The sequence below is a fragment of the Sus scrofa genome, chromosome 13 (genome assembly GCF_054392235.1).
Source record: "Sus scrofa isolate SSC_HxYL_T2T_F1_AM1 chromosome 13, Sscrofa_HxYL_maternal_Yorkshire_Landrace_v2.0, whole genome shotgun sequence".
NCBI lineage: Eukaryota > Metazoa > Chordata > Mammalia > Artiodactyla > Suidae > Sus > Sus scrofa.
In genome coordinates, this window is record NC_139395.1 from 123571683 (window position 1) to 123595101 (window position 23419).

The 23419-nt window shown below is 38.4% G+C and overlaps 1 protein-coding gene across 49 annotated transcripts in view; it reads right to left on the reverse strand.

The window, feature by feature from the left end:
- The window catches only part of PHC3 (polyhomeotic homolog 3), a 91788-nt gene that overhangs the window by 62670 nt on the left and 5699 nt on the right, over window positions 1-23419 (reverse strand). For 39 of the 49 annotated variants that reach the window (XR_014824281.1, XR_014824280.1, XR_014824276.1 and 36 more), the window contains exons 3-4: window positions 21685-21840; window positions 20215-20292 (exon numbers count right to left, since the gene is read on the reverse strand). Coding sequence is in view for 16 of the 49 variants with exons in the window: in XM_021069785.2 (XP_020925444.1) it covers window positions 20215-20292; window positions 21685-21840 (234 nt within the window). In the remaining 33 variants the exon portion in view is untranslated. The remainder of the gene's footprint in view (window positions 1-20214; window positions 20293-21684; window positions 21841-23419) is intronic. The other 10 variants (XR_014824283.1, XR_014824278.1, XR_014824270.1 and 7 more) reach the window with 1 other exon arrangement.

Consider the following 23419-nt stretch of genomic DNA (forward strand, 5'->3'; position numbering starts at 1 on the left):
TATTTGCACATATGCAAACAATAGCAGGTACTAGTTAATAATTAGGATAATTTTTAAGGATATCCTCATTGTGTTTCATAAAATTCCAGTGTCTTAAAATATCATTTCACTACCTCCCCCAAATTAGGATTATTGTTCCATTATTTTAATATCTCACATAGTAATTTAAACCATTTAAATCAAGTTTATACTATTTTGTCATTTTCTGTCACATTTTGAGGGATTTCTAAAATGAACAAAAGTTAATACATAGGTAGTCCATTCGCATATATAAAAACATACATATAACATAAAATTAGCATAACATTCTCCTTCAAAAGCTCTCAAGAGAAGAAAATACAATTGTTATTTATCAAACAGATGGAAAAACCCTGAATACAGGTTACAAGATTAAATTATAAACACTAAAGTTTAAAACTGCTGTTAAAGAAAAAACTAGTCTATGGCCTATCTCTGAGATATATGAGACTAGTAATTGATTGTACCTGCGAAGGCAAACTGGGTGGGATAGATAGGGAACAGGGCAAAGGGAGACATGTAGACTACCACAAGAGTAATATAATCCAACCTCAAATCCTTTTCATGGATAATACAGAGAATAAAATTAAGAAATAATTTATTAGACTTTGGATTCAAGCAACAAGGCAGATTGGATTAATACATCCATGTGCCCAAATACACTCACTGCAATGCAAGATCAACATGAAAATTAGAATATATAACTGAGGAGTTCCTGTCGTGGCTCAGGGCAAACAAATCCAACTAATATCCATGACAATGCAGGTTCGGTCCCTGGCCCAATCAGTGGGTCGAGGATCCAGCGTGGCCATGAGTTGTGGTGTAGGTTGCAGACGCAGCTCGTATCTGGCATTGCCGTGGCTGTGGCATAGGCCAGCGGCTACAGCTCCGATTCAACCCCTGACCTAGGAACTGCCATATACCACAGGTGCTACATAACTGAACTCAAAAGGCGGAAAGGGATATTCCCTGATGCCAGAGAGGAGGAAACTCAAAGATGTAAGTTCTCTTGCCGACATCAAGGCAACCTATGGGGGCTAGCCACAGAGATAGATAGAAGACCTGATTTTGAGCCTACTGCAGGAGAAACCAGAAAGACCCATTTTGAGCCAAGATTCTCAAAAGGGCTTCTCAGCGTGAAAAGGAGCGGAAAAGCTCCACTCAGAAACTCTGAGAAGTCACAAGAAAGCTTTCCATCTGTCCTGGCCCCCAGTGGAAGGAGAAAGGCTCCTACGAAAATAAAAATTCCAGGTACACGTGAGGGTACAGAAGCCAGATTCACACCACCAGCACAGTTCCATAATCTATCCCAAAACAGTATTTTTTACTAATTCAGGACCTTTGTTAAACAGAACAAGTAACTAGAGGAAGCTGAGTGAAGGCTATACAGGAGGACCTCCCTGTACTATTTCTATACCTTTCAGGGTCTACAATTTTTTTTTTTTTTTTTCCCTTTTCTAGGGCTGCTCCTGCAGCATATGGAGGTTCCCAGGCTAGGGGTCTAATCAGAGCTGTAGCCGCCAGCCTATGCCAGAGCCAAAGCAACTCAGGATCCGATCTGCGCCACGACAGGAACTCCAGGGTCTACAATTATTTCAAAATAAAAGATTAAAAAAATTGCATAGCAGGTACATGAATTAATTCTCTAAATTTATCTGTACTGTTTAAGCACATCTTAATTTTAATAAAATACGTAATTCAGTGCATAAATATAATTAATATAAAAATTATTTTGGGAGTTCCCATTGTGGCTCAGTGGTTAATGAACCCAACTAGCACCCACGAGGACGAGGGTTTGATCCCTGGCCTCGCTCAGTGGGTTAAGGATCCAGCGTTGCCATGAGGTGTGGTGTAGGTTGCAGACGAGGCTGGGATCTGGTGTTGCGGTGGCTCAGGCGTAGGCTGGCGGCTACAGCTCCGATTAGACTCCTAGCCTGGGAACCTCCATATGCCGCGGGTGCAGCCCTAAAAAGACAAAAGACAAAAAAAAATTATTCCGCGATCTGGCTTTTATTCCTAGCACATCACTAAAATCCCATCTGCAGAAATCACCAATACCCTCTAACAAATTCAGTGGATTCTTTTTAGACCATTCTCTCTCAATCTCTTTTACCAGCTCTTCTTTCTAGCCCACCCCCAAACTGTTCATCCTCTGTCCTCAACACCTTTTTTCTTCAATTCCCAGATTATCGCACTCCCACAGTTTCAAAGAAGTCAATCCAGCAGACTCTCAATCCTTGATGACAAACTATTATTCTCCAAATTCAAACACTTACAGAAAACATCCTTCTGGATGTCTCTTACCAACTCAAACTCAACATATTCAATACCAAACTCATTATTATTCCTTCTTAAGCTAGCTTCTCCTCAAATGACCACTGGCATCTTCTAAAAAGCCCCCAAACAGATTATCTGGAAATCATCCTAATTCCTCCCTCTTCTAAAACACAAACAAACTCAGTTACATCTTACTGTTTCTATACCTTTATCCTCCTCAATTTCATTTTCATTTTGAATCATTTAGTTTAAGACTCTGAACCTGCCACATGTCCAGCTAGATGACTTTAGTAGCTCCAAGCCAAACTCCCTGCTTGGAACACTGTCTCCTCTGACTTATCAGATAGTATTTCCTTGATTTTTATTAAAACATTCAAACTCCCCTACTACTTCTCTAGCATCAACTCTTCCCACTCCTCTATACCTACCCTTCACATTAGCCACATGAAGCTATCTGCAATGTCATAATGTCCTAGGCCTCACTATGGCCCAGCAATGCTCTGGACTGGACTGAGCATCCTCTACCCCAACCCCCAGCCCATTACCACTAGGCACAGAACAACTTCCTCTCAAAAATTACCTGCTAAGCTTTTTCAAGCACACCTATACCTCATAGTAGAACTAAATGTTCCCCCTCCTTTTTGTCTGCTATCTTCCATAAACTCCATATACTTCCAGCATATACTTCCGTCTCAGTTTTATAAACAGTAATTTAAGGATGAGAACCATGTGTTATTTATCTTCATATATCCAATATCTATGAGAGTGCCTTCATTCGATAAGTTTATTAAGTTACTGAATGCTATGTTATTTTAAGGCATACTTCATGCCTTATATGTAACATATAAGCCTATCACAAAGAGTCAGAGTATGTTTGTGAGAGAGAGGAAAAAACAACTCTGGTATAGGCCCTAGCAAAGTAGAGTGAAAATGCAGAGACAGTGTAGTGATACTAGTTTAACTCTACTTTTGATATACTATACAACAAAATATTAATAAGCCTCCCCAGAAAACCCTATTTTTCTATACACTCCACAAAAAGATGTTTTGAATAAAGCCTTGCACCAATGATTAGATGACTTAGTTTTCTGACTCATATTTTGGCATTCAGGGTGTTTTCCTATACCCTGATAGCTTGTTAATTTGGGTTACTCTGCAATAATAATGCCTTTGCACTTTTCTCAGTCGGTGATGGTTTTTTTTAAAAAAAAAAAAAAAAGAAGAAGAAGAAGGGAAGGGAAGAGAGGAAGGTAGGTACTCTAATAAGGACAGACCACACTCTTTAAACAAAAACATAAACATCTTTTTAAAAAAAGATTGGCTGATAGCTAAGGTGCCTGAGAGTGCTCTATAAGGAAGTAAAACATAGAAGTACAAACCGGGGAGTTCCCTTGGTGGCGCAGTGGTTAACGAATCCAACTGGGAATCATGAGGTTTCAGGTTCGATCCCTGGCCTTGCTCAGTGGATTGGGGATCCGGCGTTGCCGTTAGCTGTGGTGTAGGTTGCAGATATGGCTCGGATCCTCCCTTGCTGTGGCTCTGGTATAGGCTGGTGGCTACAGCTCCGATTAGACCCCTAGCCTGGGAACCTCCATATGCGAAGGAAGCGGTCCTAGAAAAGGCAGAGACTAAAAAAAAAAAAAAGTACAAACTTCCGGTCTTAAGATAAATTAAGTCATGTGGATGTAATCCTCAGCATAATGACTATAGGTAATAATACTGTTCTGTATATTTGAAAGTTGCTAAAAGAGCAAATCTTAAAAGTTCTCATTACAAGAAAAAAAAAGTACAAACCCAATGTTTTTTCTTAAAAAAGAAAAAAAAAAGGAAGTAAGAAAACTAAATAGTAACTTCCTCACCACCTGCATTGCACTCTAAGTTGTGAGATCAAAGAACAAATAATGTTTAAGTTCCACAATGGCAAGTACCATTTCAGACAGTCTCTTCTAATGAATGCCCAACCCATGAGGGCAGATAGATCAGCAGCCAACTCTGATATGGCTCTCTATTTTCTGCTAGCAGCTCTGGTGACCTGAACCAGATGCCCTCAACTGTTTCTGTTATCTTCTCTGTCAATTCCATCCCAGCATTCGTTAATTTCCTTTCATTTTAAAGCCTTGGCCAATCCTGTCTCCTCACACCTCAAGCCCCACGCTCCATAAAGGAACCCATTTCAGTCCTATTACTGGAAGTTCTCCCTACTGACACTAAGAGTCAACAGAGGAAACCAAATTTGTCCAGAACAGCCACTTAACTCTCAACCACTCCTTAGTACCCTCAAAAGGAGATTACTCTGTGTCTCTGGCCCAGACTACTCTCCAGAACCAAAGCCCATTTGAGACCCACTGATGCCATTTGACTTAACAGAATCAATCAAGTATATCTACAGAGAGACATGGTATACAGACATTAAAAGGCTAATGTAGGAGTTCCCGTCGTGGCGCAGTGGTTAACGAATCCGATTAGGAACCATGAGGTTGTGGGTTCGGTCCCTGCCCTTGCTCAGTGGGTTAAGGATCCAGCGTTGCCGTGAGCTGTGGTGTAGGTTGCAGACGCGGCTTGGATCCCGCGTTGCTGTGGCTCTGGCGTAGGCTGGCGGCTACAGCTCCGATTAGACCCCTAGCCTGGGAACCTCCATATGCCGCGGGAGTGGCCCAAGAAATAGCAACCAAAAAAAAAAAAAAAAAGGCTAATGTAAATATGTATTCAATGCCATGAGAATGTCTTCACAACCCACTGTTGAATGAAAAAACTATATAATAACATGCAGAATATAATCCACTTATATAATTACATACAAATATCTACATGTATGTATATATACTATGTATACCACATACGTTGAAAAACATATTGAGAGAAAAATGACTGCACTGTATATATATATACACATAATAATGCATATTCATAAAACTGTATCTGATTATATTTGATACAGATACACACACACACACACCTGGAAGAAGAGTCGCCAAAATGTTAAAGGTGAGTAATTTTACTTAGAGGTAAATGTGGGAATGATTTTCTTTTTCAAAGTTTTTGTTTTTTCTATGCAGGTATTAACCTTAAAATCAGAGAGGAGGAGTCCCTTCATGGCTCAACTAGTATCCATGAGGACGAGGGTTTGATTCCTGGCTCTGCTCAGTGGGTTAAGGATCTGGCATTGCCATGAGCTGTCATGTAGGTCACAGACAGCTCAGATCCCGAGTTGCTGTGGCTGTGGTGTAAGCCAGCAGCTGTAGCTCCTATTCGAGCCCTAGCCTGGGAACTTCCATATGCCACAGGTGCATCCCTAAAAAGACCAAAAAAAAAAAAAAGAATCAGGAGTTCCCGTCGTGGCGCAGTGGTTAACAAATCCAACTAGGAACCATGAGGTTGCGGGTTCGGTCCCTGCCCTTGCTCAGTGGGTTAACGATCTGGCATTGCCGTGAGCTGTGGTGTAGGTTGCAGACGCGGCTCGGATCCCGCGTTGCTGTGGCTCTGGCGTAGGCCGGTGGCTACAGCTCCGATTAGACCCCTGGCCTGGGAACCTCCATATGCCGCAGGAGCGGCCCAAGAAATAGCAACAATGACAAAAGACAAAAAAAAAAAAAAAAGAATCAGAGAGGAAATGCTATTTTTTTTAATGTTTACTTTGTTAGATTGTTTTGTTTTTATCACTTTAAAGCAGCATATAAATCTTCCTCCCTCATTATTCAGTAAAAATTTGTATGTAATTCAGTATCTAAAAGTGTAAAATATAGAAATTTCAAATAACAATATCTACCCATGAAAGATTTTTTTAAGAGACTGCACATTTTTAATAATGAAATGAAATAAAATACCTATCTACATGTATGTATATATACATATGTATACCACATATGTGAAAAACATGTTGAGAGAAAAATGACTGCATTTCTATTACAGAAAAACAGTATTTCTACTTTTTGCAATATAAGCTGTAAAAACAACAGCAAAACAATCAAATAAAAAACTTCACAATCTCACAACTGCTTTGAGATTTTGATACCCCAGAAAGAAAAGTTGCAATGCTGAAACAAAGTATTAGAAGTAACTATCCAGCAATGGAAATGGTTATATAAGATAAAGTGCAGCAATACTGTTGTACCAACACTACACAATAGCCCAAGTGAGTGCAATAGGAAGATCTGAAGACACACTGTTAAGTATAAAAATGAAATGCAGAATACCTACCTTTATTTACAGTGTGTAAAAAAATTGTGTGTTAAACACACATGCACACATTTATTTTATGTACATCCACAAAGCACAGATAAGGACCTGGAGGGATATCCAGCAAACTGAGGAGACAGAAGGACTGAAGGGAAAAGGAGGCTGAAGGAGGACTTCATACTTTCTTACTTTTTATGTACTTTTGGAATATAAGAAGGCAGTTAAGCTGCTCATAACCATGCAAATACGCAGGCTACAGTTTTATTTTAGACTGCTATTAAATTTTAGAATCAGTTCCTAACAATCACTGGAAATCATATTTTTTAAAATCCTTGAAAACAGCTGAGTTTTAAAAAATACCTCCTAAAACTGGTAACAGAGGATTTTTAAACAAGTAATTTTCTCTCACATAAATTCATAATGAATTTATCAACCATAATGTGGTTGATCTGATTTAGGTATTTTTGCAGAAAACTGATCATTTATAAGGTTCTTTTCTTTTTCTGGCCATATCCATGGCATGTGGAAGTTCCCAGGCCAGGGACAGAACCCATGCCACAACAACGACCAGAGCCACTGCAGTGACAATGCTGGATCCTTAACCTGCTGAGCCATAAGAGCACTCCCATTTATAAGGTTCTTGATCTAAAAGCAATCTCACTGACCCAACAAGTGTACTCTTAGGTTTTTTTTAAAAGAAAATTACTAGAAAAATATAGAAAGATACACAAAGAGGGAGGGGGAAGGAGTGGGATGGATTGGGAGCTTGGGGTTAATGGATGCAAACTATTGCTTTTGGAATGATTAGCAATGAGATCCTGCTGTGTAGCACTGAGAACTATGTCTAGTCACTTATGACAGAGCATAATGGGAGAAAAAAGCATATATACATGTATGTGTAACTGAGTCACCATGCTGTACAGTAGGGAAAAAAAATGGTATTGGAGAAATAACAATAAAAAATAAAATAAAAAGATACACAATATTTATTGCTGTTTTGCTTATGAAAGCAAAAAAAACCCACAAAAATTAAAACTGCTGGCAAGAGGAAAATAGGGGGTTTTTTTTAAAGTAGTATATTATGTTTACACAACAATAAATACTGAAGACAATGGTATAAGCACACCCATTGCTTCTCCCTCCTACTAAAATCCACTGAAATAGCAGTTAGTAACAAAAAAAATTGAGGAGTTCCCGTCGTGGTGCAGTGGTTAACGAATCCGACTAGGAACCATGAGGTTGCGGGTTCAATCCCTGCCCTTGCTCAGTGGGTTAAGGATCCAGTGTTGCCATGAGCTGTGGTGTAGGTTGCAGACGCGGCTCGGATCCTGCGTTGCTGTGGCTTTGGTGTAGGCTGGCGGCTACAGCTCCGATTCGACCCCTAACCTGGGAACCTCCATATGCCGCGGGAGCGGCCCAAGAAATGGCAAAAAGACCAGAAAAAAAAAAATTGAAACAAACCTACAAATTTAAACTGTAGGACAGTCCATAAGATAAGTGACTTGAGCTCTTAAAAAGGGGGGGCAGGGAGATTTTTTATATTAAAGAAAAACACAAGACATTCATATACAATGTGTAATCCTTAATTAAATCCTGGGAAAGGGCTATAAAAGGTACTTTGGAAACTACTGAGGGAATCCTAATAGGGGCATATTCTAGATACTGTCCTGATATTAACTTTCTTAGGTGTGATATAGCACTACGACTACATAGGACAATTTCCTTCTTAGGCAATACATGCTGAGTATTTGGGACTAAAGTGTCATGATGTCTTCAACTTATTTTCAAATGGTAAGAAAATATTTTATAAATATATAGAGGAGTACTTAACAATTGCTATAGATAGCTCATGAAGCATACACAAGGGTCATTGCTTAGTCTTTCCATTTTTTCTGTGGGTTTAAATTTTTTTTTTCCCCAAAAAAAACCTTGGAGGATGAAAAGAGCAACATCAAACAAAAAGAAAACACACACATAGCAAAGAAAGAGAGAGAAGGGTAGCATCTGCATTTCTGTAAGATCCAAAGAAGATGAGATCATACTGATGTAGAAAATAAAGAGAAGTCACAGTCCAGAATACAGGAAGAAACAGATCAGAGTGGATTCAGACCCAAAATTTAGAGACATGAAAGCAGAGGTAAGAAGTGGGGCTAAAAAATGAAGGATTATCTACAGATCTGTTTAGAAAACAGACTCAACAGTCATAACCCTACCCCTCTTCCACCTAGAAAAGGCAGACTTAGAAAGAAAGGACACTTCTCTAAAAAAGTCACAGAACTGCCAAGAAAAAGCTAGGCTTCTAGAGTGGGTACCTGTACCCTGAAGTAAAATCCTCTGTATTCTGAAATTGTCAACTCACCAGCTGTTGATTGGCCAGGTTCCAGCCTGCATACCTTCAATTCTAAACCTGCCAAACATATATCTTTCCACTGTCACCACCACTGCCATTCCCACATGCAAATACAAAAATTTTAATTGGCTTTTCTACTAAGGAAAGAAGTCTGCACAGACCTATCTTCAGAATAGTGGAAGACACCCATGATGATTAATTGACACAGTCATCCACTCTTAAGTATAAGCAGAAAATCAGGCATTTTAAGAGAAAAATTGCTCTCTCTTTTAACAGAAAAATCAGTAGCATGAAAAGGCAAAGATAATTTCTAAGAAAAATAAATTATTCAGGAAACAGAAAAAAAGAATGTTACAAACTGATAAGTATCAGGAGTTCCCGTTGTGGCACAGCAAAAACGAATCTAACTAGGATCCATGAGGACGCAGGTTCAATCCCTGGCATTACTCAGTGGGTTAAGGATCTGGCATTGCCATGAGCTGTGGTGTGGGTCACAGATACAGCTCAGATCCTGCAATGCTGTGGCTGTGGCGTAGGCCAGCAGCTACAGCTCCAATTTGACCCCTAGCCTGGAAACCTCCATATGCCATGGGTGCAGCCCTAAAAAAGCAAAAAAACAAACAAACAAAAAAAAAACAACAACGAAAACAGGTATCACAACAGTTAAATAAGAAAAAAATAGGATATTATGTAAAAAGAATTAGAAAGTGCTCTTAGAAATTGAAAATGCAAAGAATGAACTAAAAATTTTTTAAGTGTAAAAGGGTTAAAAAAAAAAAAAAAGGCAAGGAAATATACATCATAACAGAGAAAATGAGTAAAAAGCTAAAATAAAGGATCAATCCAGAAAGACCAACATCTAACAAAAGAGCTCCAGAAAAAGAGAACAGAGGAAAAAAAAGAAGAAAATTTCTGTTAAAACGTCTTTAATTTCATAAACAAGAACACTGTTTCATGCTAAAAGAGTCTAAAAAAAGTCCTGCACAATGACACTGAGACAGCCTCATGAAATGCCAGAAAAACAAACGACAACAAGCAAACCTAAAAAACTAAAGATAAAAAATTCCAATTACACCAGAGGAATAATAAATAGACAAAAATCAGCCTTTTCTTTGGTAACACTTTAACTTTAAAAATAATGGTCCTTGCTTTCAAGTTTCCTAAGAAAAATTATTTTCTTTTTTCCTTTTTGGCCACCTATATAGCATAAGGAGTTCCTGGGCCAGTGATCAGATCTGAGCCACAACTGCAAGCTATACCACAGTTGCAGCAACAGATCCTTGAACCCGCTGTGCCAGGCTAAGGATCAAGCCTGTGTCTTACAGCTGCAGAGATGCCGCCAATTCTGCTGCGCTATAGCAGGAACTCCAGAAAAATTATTTTCAATATAGAATTTATATACAAATAATTAACAGTCTGAGGAGGCAATTTTTAGGCCTACAAAGATTCCAAATTTATTATCTACATACCTTTTACAAGCAAATTATTAGAAGATACTCCAGTAAAACAAAACTGTTATCACAGTGTCCTCTATCTACATGTCTATATCCTATATGCACTGTAATCTCACCCTCTATTCACTTTGGATCCTTGGCACCTAAAACCATCTTGGCACCAAGAAAGCATTCAATAAGGAAATACTGGCACATGGAGTTCCCGTAGTGGCTCAGTGGAAACGAACCTGACTAGTATCCATAAGGACACAGGTTTGATCCCTGGCCTTGCTCAGTGGGTTAAGGATCCGGTGTTGCTGTGAGCTGTGGTGTAGGTTGCAGACACAACTCAGATCTGGCATTGCTGTGGCTGTGGTGTAGGCCAGCAGCTACAGCTCCAATTCAACCCCTAGCCTGGGAGCCTCCATATTATGCCATGGGTGCGGCCCTAAATAGGAAAAAAAAAAATAAGGGGAGGGGGGAGACTAACACTGAATCCCACTGAGGAATGAATCCCTGAAACTAAGCTCTGCTATTTCAGGATCATAAGCTCGGGATGAGTTCTCTTCTCTGCAAACTTCATGTATTTTTCTAAAGCTCAGTTTAAGTCCCATGCAAGAAGCCTTCCCCAACTACTCCAATTCCCAAAGATCTCTTTTCTGTTAACTCTCATGGCATCCATCACTTGATTATATACCGTTATGTTGTTTACCGTTTGATATGTCTAGGCACAGTTGTTCAAATGTCTCTTACTATCGCTGAGGGAAAGACTTAAGACTTATGTGTACCCCACCCCCAGGGCAACTAGCACAGTGTGGGATGACAGATACACCTGAAAACTGGCTGCCTGCTCTTAATTATCAACAGAAGAATCTCATCACTGAGGTCAGGATTTAGACTCTCTCCTGTAATTTCATTTCAGGCAATCAGAATATATCCTAAAATGATCTGAAGATTATCCACTGGCAGTAATCAAGAATTAAAATTAATACTATGTATTACATATTCTAGTTGATTATAATTAAACTTCATCTTTTAACAATGTCACACACATACTATGTGATAGGCATTATTCTTCAAAAGACAAATTATTTCAGAAATTCTGGCAGAATCTTAGATTAACATCTCGACTACTGGTTCTCAAACTTTTTTAATAGAATACTTTCTTAACCCACTATCTTATTCAGAACCCCCAGATTCAAACAGATCACAGAACTCCTTTGTCTGAAGTTTACAGTAAAGGGAGTTCCCATCGTGGCTCAGCAGTTAACGAATCTTACTAGGAACCATGAGGACAAAGGTTCAATCTCTGACCTTGCTCAGTGGGTTAAGGATCCAGCATTGCTGTGAGCTGTGGTGTGGGTAGCATACGCAGCTCGTATCCTGCAATGCTGTGGCTGTGGGTTAGGCCAGTAGGTACAACTCTGATTAAACCCCTAGCCTGGGAATCTCCATGTGCTGCAGGCACATCTCTAAAAAAATAAAGTTTACAGTAAGGCTTGATGCCCCACCTACCTTAGTCTGCTCAGGCTGCCATAACAAAGTGCTTTACAACAAAAATTTATTTCTCGGAGTTCTCGTTGTGGCACAGTGGTTAACAAATCCGACTAGGAACCATGAGGTTGTGGGTTCGATCCCTGGCCTTGCTCAGTGGGTTAAGGATCCGGCGTTGCCGTGAGCGGTGGTGTAGGTCGCAGACGCAGCTCGGATCCTGCGCTGCTGTGGCTCTGGCGCAGGCCAGTAGCTACAGCTCCGATTCGACCCCTAGCCTGGGAACCTCTATATGCTGCGGGAACGGCCGTACAAAAGGCAAAAAAAAGACAAAAAAAAAAAAATTATTCCTCACAGTTCTACACGTAGGAAGTCCAAGATTAAGGTGTCAGCCAATTCAGTTTCTAGTGAGAGCTCTCTGTTAGCTGGCAGATGGCCACCTTCTCACCATGTCCTCTTATCAGAGAGAGGGAGACCTCTGATGTCGCTTCCTCTTATGAAGACACCAAGGCTACTGAATCAGGACTCCACACTTATAACTTCGTTTAACCTTAATCACCTCCTTAAAGGTCCTGTTTCTAATTCAGTCACATGGGGTTTAGGGCTTTTTCAACATGTGAATTTCAGGGCATGCAGTTCAGTGCATAGCACCATCTATTGAACATTCTAAAAGCTGGACCCAGGGACATCTGGATGAAAAGACTAAAAACCATCTAACTAGGCAACTTAATTTTACATAAAAGAAAACAGATGGAGTTCCCATTGTGGCTCAGCGGAAACGAATCCGACTAGGAGCCATGAGGTTGCGGGTTCGATCCCTGGCCTCACTCAGTGGATTAAGGACCCAGTGTGAGCTGTGGTATAGGTGGAAGACGAAGCTCAATCTGGCATTGCTGTGGCTGTGGCCAGCAGCTGTAGCTCCGATTAGACCTCTAGCCTGGGAACATCCATATACCGCAGGTGTGACTCTAAAAAGACAAAAAGAAAAAAAAAAAAAAAGAAAACTGGGGTGTGTTAGAAGGTTAAATGACTAGCCTTAAGTCACATCACCAGTCACATCATTAAGACTAGAACCCAAGTCACTCATGTCCTCCATTCTACCATTCTTTCGTAATATATCACAATTGGTAAAGTCAACATGTGCTTTTTGTGACTTGAATTTTCAATGAGATTCACAAGTCATCGATAATCACCAGACCTCCTTATATGAACTTCAAACTCACATATCCAATGTCCACTCAATATTTACAGATGAGTGTCTAACATACATCTTATCTAAAAAAAACTGAACTCCTGATTTTCTTCTCCATACCTGCTTTGGCAGATCCTTCTAGATGCTCAGGCCAAAATACTAGTTATCCTTGACTCTTTACCTTTATTCACAACTTTTATTCAACCCATCAGCATATAGTGTTAGCTCTATTTACAAAACATCCAAATTTGTATAATAAAAGATTGGAGAAAAAAATATTCAGAATCTGGCTAACCACTTTTTAACACATCTACTGTCACCATTATAGTCCAAACCCCCAATGCCTCTCTCCCTTGGATTATTACAAGGACCTCTTAACTGGTCTCCCTGCTTCCATCATTGCCTCCTAGAACCTACTCTCAACATTAGAGTTAAGTTAAAGCCTGTGTGAGACCATGTCCTATCCCTACTAAAACAGCTTTCCAATAACTTCTCAACTCATGCTGAGTAAAACCCAGAGGTTTAATAATCTTCTCATAATTAAATTACAATTACCTAATTCCATCTCTAAACATACTCCCACTCTCTCATTCCACTCCAGCCACACTGCCCTTTCTGTTCCTTGTGCATAATTGCCTCCCTCACCTTTCTTCAAAGACCATCCTTATTAGCAATGCTTTCCCTGACTACTCTAATTAAAACAGCAAGTTCTGGAGTTCTGTCGTGGCTCAGTGGTCAACGAATCTGACTAGGAACCATGAGGTTGCAGGTTCGATCCCTGGCCTTGCTCAGTGAGTTAAGGATCGGCGCTGCCATGAGCTGTGGTGTAGGCCGCAGATGCGGCTCGGATCTGGAGTTGCTGTGGCTGTGGTGTAGGCTGGCAGCTACAGCTCCCATTAGATCCCTAACCTGGGAACCTCCATATGCCGCGGGTGTGGCCCTAGAAAAGGCAAAAACAAACAAACAAAAAAGACGGAAAGTTCCCTCATCCCATTTCCAGTCCTTGCTTTATTCTTCTCTATAGAATTTACCACCATCTGACATGATATACTAGTTTACTACCCATCTAGCCATAGCTCCATAAGGACTGAGATGTCATCTGCTGTACTGCTATATTCCCAGTACCGAGAATGGTGTTAAAATGCTCAATAAATACTTGTTGAATAAATGAGTAAATATGTGAAGAATAAAGGCATAAAGCTAACTGGGCTTCAAAATCTCATCTTGCCTGGCACAACAGCTAGAAAGCTATCAAAAATAAGGTTTTTTTCTTTTTGACAGAACAGTACAGTGAACTGAAATCAAAACATCTGAGATTAATGTAGATTCTAGAGCCAAAAAAAACAACAAAGAAAGGGAAAGGGAATGAAATACAAAGAGCCCTTGAGTCATTTAGAGACCCATGATTACAATCTCTAGCCATGTAATCCTTTCAAAGCTGAAAATGCCCAAAGACTTAGATGAGAAAGATACAGAATGATGGCACTTCACTTATATAAAAAGAAATAAAAGTAACCATAGACCTATCTATTTACATTTATGTACAGAAATGCACAGTACTAAGATAGGAAAGCTTCATATAGAACTTTGTCAGGGCAAAAGAGACTAGTCAAAGGGGATGTCACTTTTATTCTATACTTTTGTATTCTGTCTCTTAGACTACAAAAGTATATTGATGTTTTATTTAGATAACATAAAATTAACAAAATGAAGCTCTTCAATCTACTTCCTCAGAGGTAAACCACAGATTAGCAGTTTTGTGTATTACAGATTTTCTTCCTACACAACCAAACAGATATATAGATATCACTTTTAAAAAATAAGTTAAATGGGAGTTCCCGTCGTGGCGCAGTGGTTAACGAATCCGACTAGGAACCATGAGGTTTGGGTTTGATCCCTGCCCTTGCTCAGTGGGTTAACGATCCAGCGTTGCCGTGAGCTGTGGTGTAGGTCGCAGACCAGCTTGGATCCCGCGTTGCTGTGGCCCTGATGTAGGCCGGCGGCTACAGCTCGGATTCGACCCCTAGCCTGGGAACCTCCACATGCCACAGGAGCGGCCCAAGAAATGGCAAAATAAATAAATAAATAAATAAATAAATAAAAAATAAATAAAACAAAAAAAAATAAGTTAAATGATAAGAACTCTGTTTTCAGGAAGGTGGAATAGACATATTTTCCCTGTTCCTCTCCATAAGGACAACTAAAAATCCTGGATGTTACATATAAAACAAATGTAAGAAGACCCTAAAAAGTGGAGAAAAGCAGACTAGCTGGGACCTCAAGACCCAGTGAATGATGTGGTTGTGAGCTCCCTGGGTTTTCTTTTAAAATCTCATATAACCCCAACACAGCCAGAGAAGTTAGTTTAGTAACTCAGAAACACCAATGAGTACAGACAAAATAAAGCTCCAATGGGCTGCTCTTTCTAGCCAAGGATAAGGAAAAAGACAGCCTTGCAACATAGAAAACTTAGATAATAATTGCTCTACTCCAGCAGAACACCACAGAAAACACTGTGGCCCTCAATGACATTCACACTCACAAAGACCTAGACTTCAACCCTGTAATGAAACACTCCAATTCCACAATCCAACAGGTTAGTGTCAAAGATGGCCAGGTAGAGAGCCAAGACTTTCATACCAGCCAAGCAGTAACAGAGTACAACAATAACCTACTCCATCCCTGTAGTATCAGTGGAGAGCAGTAACACAGCACTCCTATCCCTCCTAGCCAGAGAGACATCAGTAGAGATCCAGTGAAGAGCCAGAACTCACACCAACTTAGCAATTACAAAGAGCATCCCTTCAGGTAACAATGGAAACCAAGTAGGGAACCTGGACTTCAAGCCCCATTTGACAGTAAGGAAGTGGCACACGCTTCCTTTCAGAAGCCAGCCAAAACAGACAAGTTAAATAAGATCCACACTCACATAACATACTATTCAAAATGTCAAGGTTTCAATCAAAATTCATCATACCAAGAATCAGAAGCACATGAAAAAGACAATAGATACCAACACCAATATGAAAATATTATAATTATCTAACAAATATTTTATTTTTTATATGTGCAATTTATTACATGTTAATCATAACTAAATAATACTTTATAGCTGTACGATCATTATGAGCGCATCTGAAACAAATGGAAAATAACTTTCAGCAAAAGAAATAAAAGATATAGATAACAACCAAATGGAAATTTCAGAACCAAAAAAACAGAATAACCTGAATAAATAAGTTAAATGAGACGACACTATACATTCTTGCTTTTTTCACCTAATACCTAGCGAAAATCTAAGACTCTTTATGGACACACATACAGCATTTTTTTTAGCAACTCTAGTATTCTACTGTATGAATTACTTAATAGTTAATTAATAATTGTTATCTAATCCTCAATTAACAAACATCTGTATTGTTTATAATTTTCCACCATTACAAACCATGCATATTTGTACAATTATCTATGTTACAATTATCTGTCATTTTTAGTAAAGGACATCATTAAAAATTAGAGTGCTATGAGAAAGGGCATACATAGTTTAAATTTTCATACACACTGCCAAATAACCCTCCAGAAAAGGTGTACCAATTACATTCCCACCAACAGTGTATGAATGTACCATGCTTGCCCACAATGGTTATTGTTTTTCCTTGTTTTGTAATTTGTCAAGTGAAAACAGTTTATCATTGTCATTACATATATTTCTTTATTACTAATATGGTAAATATATATTTTTGTTTTTAAAAGCCAAAGTAGTTTTTTTTTTAAATTACCAATGCAAGTCCTTTGTGAATTCTCATTATCTTACTAATATAATAGAGTCCTTGGTATTTCATAAACATAAGCTGGGTGACATATATGTTATAAATATATTTTCAACCATTTTGTTGATACTTTTTTGTGTAAGAGTTTTAAATTGATTTAAATTTCATTTCAACAAATCAAATTTAACTAAATCTTAGTCACATTAAGTTGAAGTACAAAGCTATCAACCTAAAAACTCTGTCCCAACTAGTTTTCGAGCCAATCAACTATAAAATCACCACTCTTACTATTGGTAAAAGTCTAGAATTAGTCTTTCTGTTCTAATGAGGATGCTGACACCCACTAATCACCTATACATTCAATTAACAATTGTCTTTTCCACATACATAGTTTCCCCAGGTAGTATGACTGGACTTCTGACCTTTTTTTTAGTTTTTTTTGCTTTTGGGGCCACACATGGAAGTTCTCAGAGTAGGGGTCAAATTGGAGCTGCAGCTGCTGGCCTATACCACAGCCACAGCAACTTGGGATCCAAGGCACATCTGCAACCTACACCACAACTCCCAGCAATGCCAGATCCTTGACCCACTGAGCGAGGCCAAGGACTGAACCTGAATCCTCATGGATGCTAGTCAAGTTCATTATTGATGAGCCACAATGGAAACTCCTTGTCTTCATTTTTTTTAATATAATATTCTATTTTCTCATTGGCATTCCACTCCTACTCCAAACCCCAATCTATATGGCTAATATTTGACAACTCATCTTGCAGCCCTTTTATCTGCTGGAGGCTGGACCCTTCCCTATGGCTTTCACTGTATCAGAAACCTATCTCAAAATAACCAAAACTCTGAAAACTACTAGACTGCCACCTGACAACTCATTATTATCACTACCTAGAGATTTCTGCTGCCACACTCTGCTCTTCCTTTGGAACCTGACCTAAATTTACTAAGCTACCTGGGGTATCATAATTTGGACCAGTCAACATACTTGAGCTATTGCTCAGCTGAGACAGAAAACAAAACAAATGCATGTTATTATTCCTTTGTTTTTTTTCTAGGCATCTGTTCTCCCTACTTACTTCTTTTCCCCCACCAGCCAGTCACAGGTTCTGGCATCCTTCAACACACAGGTCTACCTGGTTTATGAAACTAGCACCAACAGTCATAAAAAATAAGCACAATCACTAGAACTGTGACTGTAAAAAGTCACATACATAAAATCATAATGAAAGAAAAACAGTTTAAAAGGACACCTTTTAATAATGCAAAGGGAAAAAATTTCAGAACACTTATCCCTTATACATACATAACCTAATGCTAGTCCAGTACTTCAGAGAATAAAAAATTTATAATTTTTTTAACGGCCCACAAAATGCTTACCAGTTCTTCCCAATGTATTTTTTTCTTTTTAGTGATTTTTATTTTTTTCCATTATAACTGGCTTACAGTGTTCTGCCAAATTTCTACTGTACAGCAAGGTGACCTTCCCAATGTACTAATTAAAGACATTATCTGACATCAATAACCACAACTATAGCATTAATGCTTAGGTCTAAATTACATTACTTAAATTTTTTATTTTCTTTAGCCTAACATTTTGAAGTTACAAGTAATTTTTTTAACTGATTTTATTCATGTTTCAGAATACTTCCATGCTAAAAATAGAATGTTTTAATTTAAAATATCAGATCAATACCCCAAAATAGCTTATACACTCACCACACATGTACTCAGTTAGCAAAGACCACACCCTTAGCTAAAGAAATACAGCACAAGTTTATCTTCAATTTCTTAGCAATCTATATACTCTATTGGAGTCAATTTTACGAAGCGTCAAAGTATTACCATTCTGGATCAGGAAAAAATAGCTAGAAAGGACATTATTAGGTTATCTTAATGATTTTCAACAAGAGACAATGTGGCCCCTCAGGAAACATCTGGCAGTGCTTACAGACATTTTTGAGATCAAACTGGGGAAAGCAGGAGGGCACATCATCTAAGCTAGAGATGTGGCTTAACATCCTATAACACAAAGGATAGCCCCCTACAAGAAAGAATTATCTGGTTCATAATGTCTATGGTGATGAAGTTGAGAAATGTGGGACAACTGATGAAATCTGAATATGGGCTATACTACATCAATGTCAAATTTCCTGAATTTCACAGGTTTCATGTGGCTTCAAAAAGAACAACTTTGTTCTTAAGAAATATTTAATCAAAGTATTTATGGGAGTTCCCTGTTGGCCTGGGTTGAGGATCCGGCACTGCTATGGCACAGGGTTTGATCCTTGGCCCAGGACCTTCCACATGCCCTGGCTATAGCCAAAGGGTGGGAGGGGGGTATTTAGGAATAAAGAAACATGTCTAAACTTACCCACCAATGGGTAAAAAGATAAATGCATATATGCAGACAGAAAGAATGAATGTATATATGTATATATGTAGACAGAAAGAATGATAAAGCAATAAGCCAAAATGTTAATAATTGGTGAATCTGAGTAAAGAGTATACAGAAATTTGTTAGTCTTGCAATTGAAGTTATATCAAAACAAGTATTACCATACCTGTAAATATGGGAAGCTTTGCACTATTTCCCAGTATATATGCAATACAGCAAATCACCTTTCTTTTATTCCTTCCTCAAAAAAAAAATCATACTATCTTGAATGGAAATTTATAAAAATTTTTTGAAAAAAATAGCCAAAACTTTTAAAACTTGATAAAGATTATAAATCCACAGACCAAGAAGTTCAACAAATCATAAGCAGAGAATATGCAGAAATTTATAACATGTCACAATTAAATTGGCTAAAACAAGTGATGAAGGGAAAACTTTTAGAGCAGCCAGAGGACATAGGCAGAGAGACCAAAAGTAAAAATGACAGCAGCAACAAAGCAAGCCAGAGATAGTATAGCAGTAACTTGAAAATATTTTTCAAAAAGTTAATCTAGGATACTATAGCCCGCAAATAACTTTTTTCACAAAAATGAAGGGAAAAAAAGAGAAAGAGACATGAAAACTTACACGTTTGCCCCAGATAACTCAAATAAGCAAAAGCTGAAAAGTAAAATTTCTAAAATGTGAATTGCAAAGAAAAAGCTAGAAACATTTACATGTCTACCAAGGACATGACATGCTTTAGTAGATCACAGTAAATGCACGGATTAAACCCCTGCATTATATACTTCACACTTTCAATACACACGGAAAACCGAAATCATTTAGAATAGCAGATCAGAATTAATCAGTAAGAAAACATGTATAAGAAATAATATAAAAACATTTTTAAGACTCAGATTTTTGAGAATTTTGACATTAGTTCTGAATTCTTGAAATTTATCTTTCCTGTTTCTAGACACTTGTTACTTAAAGAGAATTCAAAAGATATACAATAACAAAAAAAAAAGATATACAATAATGGCTTTATATGTATTAACAGTTCACGTCTGTAAAGCAATAATTAAAAATTTTTAAACTGGGAAAAAATTTAGGGCACTTACTGATGTCTGGGACATACTTGACTGTTGCGTAACACTTCCTGTGGGAGATGTAGGTGGTCTTCCACTGGACAAACTTGCCTAAAATAATAAGGTCTTTATAATATGTCTATAAAAGCCCAAACTTAAAAACTTTCTGGTACCATACCACAAAACCACAATAAAAGTAAAAATATTTATGAACCAATTCATTTTACAGTCAGTCAATATGGATTAAGCTTTGGTTAAACAGATTAAGAAAAAAGGAAAACACTGAAAGGTGAAAACAGAAGATCCAAAAGCTAATCTCATTTTAAGAGCTTCACTCATTATCGGTTTTACTCTACAGGTCTTTGTCTTCTTCAAAATGAAATCACCACTCCAATGTTATGAAAAGGAAACTAGAGCTATATCAAGTGCCAGTGGGTTTCAGTTTCCAAACTCATATCATGAAAACGATGTTATTTAAAATTACACTACCGAGAAGAAGCAACAGCCGGGATGTGTTTAAAACAGAAATAAACCTTTTTCAGGTTCAGGTCCTCCTCTAGTTAGGAGATTTAAGAGTAAATCTCATATATAGTTTTATCTAAATAGACAGTATAACAATAATGAAGATCTTTTTAAAAATATAAGCACTTAAATCATAAAATCATCCTATTTGCAGTACAAATCACTACTGGATTTTATAAAAGTGCCTATACATATCTTTATACAGAAAATTTCCAGAGGGATACATATTAAACTGCTAGTGGCCACCTTGGAAGAGTGGAAAATAACAGTGGCTGTGGAAAAAGAACACCTCTATATTTTACCTCTGATAAACGATTTTATAGTTTGATTTTTTTAATGAGTATAAATTACTTATGTAAATTTAAAATCTACTTTTTTGTAAAAAATGTAAATACAATTCATGTAACCTTAATTATTCACTGTGGAACCTAGAATTTTATACACAAAACCAAGACACCAGTATAGCACATCTGCAATGTAGATAAAAAGCAGAGAGACAAGGAGTTCCCGTCGTGGAGCAGTGGTTAATGAATCCAACTAGGAACCATGAGGTTGCGGTTCCGTCCCTGCCCTTGCTCAGTGGGTTAACGATCTGGCGATCTGGCGTTGCCGTGAGCTCTGGTGTAGGTTGCGGACATGGCTCGGGTCCCGAGCTGCTGTGGCTCTGGCGTAGGCTGGCAGCTATAGCTCCAATTCGACCCCTAGCCTGGGAACCACCGTATGCTGCGGGAGTGGCCCAAGAAATAGCAAAAAGACCAAAAAAAAAAAAAAGCAGAGAGACAAAAGTTAGCAACAGAGTAACACATAAAGCACAACCATTTTTTTAAGCTAACTTCTATTTGGCAGCCTATTTCCTTAAGAAAAAATAATCACAGGACACCTGAGAGCTCTGAAATTCTACCCAATGTATTTAATTTCAGTAATTATCTACAGGTAACGTTAACTTTGGTCTCATAAGTTCTTAATTCATTTCAGTCTCACCTGAACAGCAGCAAGACTCTGAAGCTGGGAGCTGCTTAAGTGCTGTTGCTGGAGAGCTGCTGTGTGTAACATTAAGTGCTGCTGCTGGGCGGCATACATTTGCTGAAGATACTGAGCAGCTGAGCTGGGAGGGCGATGCAAAGCCTGTTGAATTACCTGTGATAAGTCAATTGAACCAATGTCAAACCACAATCTTAATCTTAACCATAAAATAAAGCACTAAAAAAGCAGTTTAAAATTTCACTACTTGGAGTTCAGCAGTAATGAACCCAACTAATATCCATGAGGATTCGGGTTCATATCCTGGCCCCACTATTGGGCTGGGGATCTGGCATCACCATGAGCTGTGGTATAGGTCACAGACGTGGCTTGGATCCCATGTTGCTGTGGCTGTAATATAAGCTGGCAGCTGCAGCTCTGATTAGTCCCCTAGCGTGGGTCCATATGCACAAGTGTGGCCTTAAAAAGCAAAACTAAAAAAAAAAAAATAAGTAAAACAAAACTTCACTACTTTAATATTCAATTTCATCAAACAAAAAACAAAAAAGGAGTTTGTGTCATGGCTCAGGGGAAACGAATCTGACTAGCATCCATGAGGACACAAGTTCAATCCCTGGCCTTGCTCAGTGGTTAAGGATCTGGCATTGCTGTGAGCTGTGGTGTAGGTCGCAGATGTGGCTCGGATCCTGCATTGCTACAGCTGTGGTGTAGGCCAGCAGCTACAGCTCCAACTTGACCCCAAGCCTGGGAACCTCCATATGCCTCGAGTGCAGCCCTAAAAAGACAAATAATAATATTAAAAATATTCAATGTCATCAAACTTATTAACATAGTTCTCTCCTGGTTACCTATCACTAGGATTTACTAATCCGTAGAAATCAGTTACTCAATAGAGGCAATTCGCAAAAAGTAAAAGGGCCAAGTAAGCATTTGAAAAGATTTTCAATCTCATTAGTTGTGTCAAAACCTAACCAATTAAAACATGAGACTGTTGGAGTTCCCATGGTGGCGCATCGGAAATGAATCCTTCTAGGAACTATGAGGTTGCAGGTTGGATCCCTGGCCTCAGTGGGTTAAGGATTTGGCGTTCCTGAGAACTGTGGTGTAGGTCACAGATGCAGCTCGGATCCTGTGTTGCTGTGGCTGTGCTGTAGGCCAGCAGCCACAGCTCCAATTTGACCCCAAGCCTGGGAACCTCTATATGCCATGAATGCAGCCCTAAAAAGGCAAAAAAAAAAAAAAAAAGAGAGAGAGACTATTTCCCAACTTTCCAATGGATAAAGATTTAAAAGAATACTACTACTGCTACATACACTGTTAGTAAGAACGTAAATTGATATAACTGTTTTTGGATAAAACTTGGTAGAATTCACTGCCTGGATATAGTGAGAATATGTATACCCTACAGCCATTAGAGATAATAACGTAGATCAGTGTCATCCAATACAGTAGCCACCAGCCACACATATCTACTGAGCACTTCCAAGGTGGCTAGTGCAACGAGGGCATTGAGTTTTTAATTTTACTGAATTTTAATTATAATTTAAATGTAAAATAGCCGCATGCAGCAAGTGGCTACTATATTGAACAGAGCAGATATATCTATATTAACAACAAAAAAAAAAATTCCCAAATACATCATTAGGTAAAAAAAAGAGGTCACTAAATAATGTGTAGAGTAAGCTACCATTCATATTAAATATTTCAAAAAATATTCAGGAAAACATTAAAAGAT